The sequence below is a fragment of the Dermacentor silvarum genome, chromosome 1 (assembly GCF_013339745.2).
Source record: "Dermacentor silvarum isolate Dsil-2018 chromosome 1, BIME_Dsil_1.4, whole genome shotgun sequence".
NCBI lineage: Eukaryota > Metazoa > Arthropoda > Arachnida > Ixodida > Ixodidae > Dermacentor > Dermacentor silvarum.
In genome coordinates, this window is record NC_051154.1 from 220,510,196 (window position 1) to 220,514,973 (window position 4,778).

Genomic DNA, 4,778 nt, shown 5'->3' on the forward strand with positions numbered 1-4,778 from the left:
ATGCTGTTCGCACAGAAGGGGGGATTGGCGGCCACCAAGAGCACGGACGAAAACAAGCGCGTGAGCAGCCGCCTCGGCAAACTGTGGCGTTCTCTCAGCACTACCGACAAGGAGCCGTACCAGCGCAAGGCGGCCGAAGCTGCCGCTCTCCACCGAAAAAAGTACCCGGACGACGTGTACTATGCGCGTGAGGCCCGCCGGCGCAAGCAGGAGGAGCACAGGGCCAAGGATGTGACTGGCAAGTTCGAGAAGGACAGTTCCGGGGACCAGGAGCAGCAGCCAAATACTTCCCCGGCCGCGGCCCAGGGTCGAGTCACCATGGTGTTCCAGCAGCAATATCATCCACCGTCGACGCAAAGGAACAAATGCCGTGCAACCAACCAGCGCGTGAGCAGCAAGCAGTGGCTTTCTCTCAGCGCCACCAACAAGGAGCCGTATCAGCGCAAGGCGGCCGAAGCTGCCGCCGTCCACCAAAGGAAGTACCCAGACTACATGTACAATTCGAGCGAGACCCGCCGGCACAAGGAGCCGGAGCGCAGGGCCAAGGTTGCCAGGGAGCTCGAGAACGATAATTCCAGGGACCAGGAGCAGCAGCCGAACACATCCCAAGCTGCCGCCGTCCACCGAAGGAAGTACCCAGAGTACGTGTACAATTCGAGTGACACCCGCCGGCGCAATTTGCAGGAGCACAGGAGTAAGGAGGTTGCCAGCAAGCTCGAGAACGGCAGTTACGGGGTCCAGGAGCAGCAGCCGAGCCCTTCCGAAGATGCCACCACCCACCGAAGGAAGTACCCAGATTACGTGTATAATTCAAGTGAGACCCGCCGACGCAAGGAGCTGGAGCTCATAGCCAAGGAGGTTGCCAGCGAGCTCGAGAACGATAGTGCCAGGGACCAGGAGCAGCAGCCGAGCACTTACGAATCTTCCGCCATCCACCGAAGGAAGTACCCAGACTACGTGTACAATTCGAGTGAGACCCGCCGGCGCAAGGAGCAGGAGCGCAGGGCCAAGTTTGCCAGCAAGCTCGAGAACGATAATTCCAGGGACCAGGAGCAGCAGCCAAACACTTTCGAAGCTGCCGCCGTCCACCGAAGGAGCTACCCAGACTACGTGTACAATTCGAGTGAGACCCGCCGGCGCAAGTTGCAGGTGCACAGGGCCAAGGAGGTTGTCAGCAAGCTCGAGAACGACGATGCCGGGGACCAGCAGCAGCAGCCGCGCACTTCCGAAGATTCCGCCGTACACCGAAGGAGGTACCCAGACTACGTGTACAATTCGAGTGAGACCCGCCAGCGCAAGTTGCAGGAGTACAGGGCCAAGGAGGTCGCCAGCAAGCTTGAGAGCGACGGTTCCGGGGACCAGGAGCAGCAGCCGAGCACTTCCGATGATTCCGCCGTACACCGAAGGAAGTACCCAGACTACATGTACAATTCGAGTGAGACCCGCCGGCGCAAGTTCCAGGAGTACAGGGCCAAGGAGGTTGCCAGCAAGCTTGAGAACGACGGTTCCGGGGAACAGGAGCAGCTACCGAGCACTTCCGAAGATTCCGCCGTACACCGAATGAAGTACACAGACTACGTGTACAATTCGAGTGAGACCCGCTGCCGCAAGTTGCAGGAGTACAGGGCCAAGGAGGTTGCCAGTAATCTTGAGAACGATGGTTCCGGGGACCAGGAGCAGCAGTCGAGCACTTCCGATGATTCCGCCGTACACCGAAGGAAGTACCCAGACTACATGTACAATTCGAGTGAGACCCGCCGGCGCAAGTTCCAGGAGTACAGGGCCAAGGAGGTTGCCAGCAAGCTCGAGAACGATAGTTCCAGGGACCAGGAGCAGCAGCCGAGCACTTACGAATCTTCCGCCGTACACCGAAAGAAGTACCCAGACTACGTGTACAATTCGAGTGAAACCCGCCGGCGCCAGGAGCAGGAGCGCAAGACCAAGGAGGTAGCCAGTAAGCTCGAGAACGACGGTTCCGGGGACCAGGAGCAGCAGCCGAGCACTTCCGAAGCTGCCGCCGTGCACCGAAGGAAGTACCCAGACCAGGTGTACAATTCGAGGGAGACTCGCCGATGCAAGGAGCAGAAGCGCAGGGCCAAGGAGGTTGCCAGCGAGCTTGAGAATGACAGGTTGAGGGACCAGGAGCAGCAGCCTAGCACTTCCGAAGCTGCCGCCGTGCACCGAAGGAAGTACCCAGACTACGTGTACAATTCAAGTGAGACCCGCCGGCGCAAGTTGCAGGTGCACAGGGCCAAGGAGGTTGCCAGCAAGCTCGAGAACGATAGTTCCAGGGACCAGGAGCAGCAGCTGAGCACTTACGAAGCTTCCGCCGTACACCGAAAGAAGTACCCAGACTACGTGTACAATTCGAGTGAAACCCGCCGGCGCCAGGAGCAGGAGCGCAAGACCAAAGAGGTAGCCAGTAAGCTCGAGAACGACGGTTCCGGGGACCAGGAGCAGCAGCCGAGCACTTCCGAAGCTGCCGCCGTGCACCGAAGAAAGTACCCAGACTACGTGTACAATTCGAGTGAGACCCGCCGGCGCAAGTTGCAGGTGCACAGGGCCAAGGACGATGCCGGGGACCAGCAGCAGCAGCCGCGCACTTCCGAAGATGCCGCCGTCCACCGAAGGAAGTACTCAGACTACGTGTACAATTCGAGTGAGACCCGCCGACGCAAGGAGCAGGAGCGCCGGGCCAAGGAGGTTGCCAGCAAGCTCGAGAACGATAGTTCCAGGGACCAGGAGCAGCAGCCGAGCACTTCCGAAGATTCCGCCGTACACCGAAAGAAGTACCCAGACTACGTGTACAATTCGAGTGAAACCCGCCGGCGCCAGGAGCAAGAGCACAAGACCAAGGAGGTAGCCAGTAAGCTCGAGAACGACGGTTCCGGGGACCAGGAGCAGCAGCCGAGCACTTCCGAAGCTGCCGCCGTGCATCGAAGAAACTACCCAGACTACGTGTACAGTTCGAGTGAGACCCGCCGACGCAAGGAGCAGGAGCCCCGGGCCAAGGAGGTTGCCAGCAAGCTCGAGAACGATAGTTCCAGGGACCACGAGCAGAAGCCGAGCACTTCCGAAGCTGCCGCCGTCAACCGAAGGAAGTTCCCAGATTACGTCTACAATTCGAGTGAGATCCGCCGGCGCTGGAGCAGGAGCGAAGGGCCAAGGAGGTTTCCAGCAAACTCGAGAACGACAGTTCCGGGGATCAGGAGCCGCAACCGAGATCTTTCACTGCCGCGGCCCAGGGTCGAGGCACTCATGTGTTCTAGCTGTATTAGAGTCCATCGCCATCACCTTATCCGCAAAGGAACGAACGTCGTGCAACAAACAGCGCGTCAGCAGTCGACCGGGCAAGCTATGGCGGTCTTTCAGCGGTACCGACAAGCAGCCCTACCAGTGTAAGGTTTCGTACGCAGGTCTGGGAACGCCAGTTCCTAGGCCAACGCCTACTGTCCCGCTCACAGCGTTTGTTTGCTTGGCTGCGCGGTCCTACGACGTCCACCGGTATCGCGGTCCTCTGCCACCGTCACTGCGTGGGGCGAACAAAGGAAGTGCCGTGCCCAACGCTCTGTTCGCGGTAGTTTACGCATTCAGCCAACTCAAACGCTGATTGAAGGCCAGCTATAAACCACGCTTCTGGTCGACAATGATGAAGATTGTTCCGGTCGATGACGACGACGACGGTTTCATGGTCACCCTGGGCTCTTCAGACGACGCTCCCGGTTAAGGTCGTCCATCGTAGCCGACCGGTGGCTCCGCCACTGCAGAGGACCACCAGTACGCGCCTACTGCTACTGACCGCGCACAATCAACGCAAGTCAGCAACGATGTCGTTTACGATTTGGAAATTGTAAAGTCTGGCACATCAAGACAGTTATTACTGACTCGTGAAATGGCAGTGACTCGTTCGCCTTCGATTTAATTCGATTAGTTGTATCTTCGCACCATGACGTGGAAATAAATTCCCTGTGTTTCAAGTTCGGTGTAATAATTAATTCTGGGGTTTTACTTGCCCCAACCACGACCTGATTATGGGGCACGCCATAGTGGGAGGGTCCAGATTAATTTTGACCACCTGGTGTTCTTTACCGTGCACGTAATGCACGTTGGAAACGAGCGTTTTCGCGTTCCGCCCACATCGGGTTCAGCGTCTTTGTCGCTCGTAATAGTATATATCCAGTGATCTGAGATTTAATTTCTCTGCAACAAGGGGGGCTGGCGGGGGGCCGGAAGGGGGGGGGGGTGAGCGGGTGAGATTCGTGACCGCGCGTTCGTTCTCGCGTACAGAGTATACAGAGTTCTCGCTAAAAATGGGAAAGACTTACTGTTTAGAGGATCAGGCACACCTTAGCGCACATATATCTTTGAACCGGTAACGTTCATTTTTAAGGCTTTTTGTGCTGTTTGCAAAACGACCATACCAGATGAAGCGAGAGCTTCCTGTTATCAATGGCAAGTGTGACTGTAACTCAGGCCTCCACCAGCTCTTTGCCTGTAAACAACAGTCACTGAGCAACTTGTGCAAGGAGACCGTAGCATGACCGAATGGGTCATTGCGCTGTATACGTAGGAAGCGGGGGGGCATAGAACCCGTATACGTCTGTGGATTGCATCACTATAAGCCTTGTGCGCTCGTATGGCACCGCCAGAGCTCCTGAACGCGACAGAGCCACTACGGCCAGGTCGAACATATTCCCCATTGAGCAGTACTTCAATTTGGGCCAGTTGGTGCGACATACTGCAAATTTAACTAGCGCATTTTATCGACGACACAGCGC

At 57.3% G+C, this 4,778-nt stretch overlaps 1 protein-coding gene across 1 annotated transcript; it reads left to right on the forward strand.

Annotated features, from left to right (window-relative positions):
• Positions 1–3,402, forward strand: LOC119437238 (trichohyalin-like). Its single transcript, XM_037704283.1, has one exon. The coding sequence runs from the start codon at positions 1–3 to the stop codon at positions 3,400–3,402; it is 3,402 nt and encodes a 1,133-aa protein (XP_037560211.1).
• The last annotated feature ends 1,376 nt before the right edge of the window (positions 3,403–4,778 follow it).

Coding starts and splice junctions, on each gene's coding strand:
- LOC119437238 (XM_037704283.1), top strand. CDS start 1: ATGCTGTTCGCACAGAAGGGGGGATTGGCGGCCACCAAGAGCACGGAC.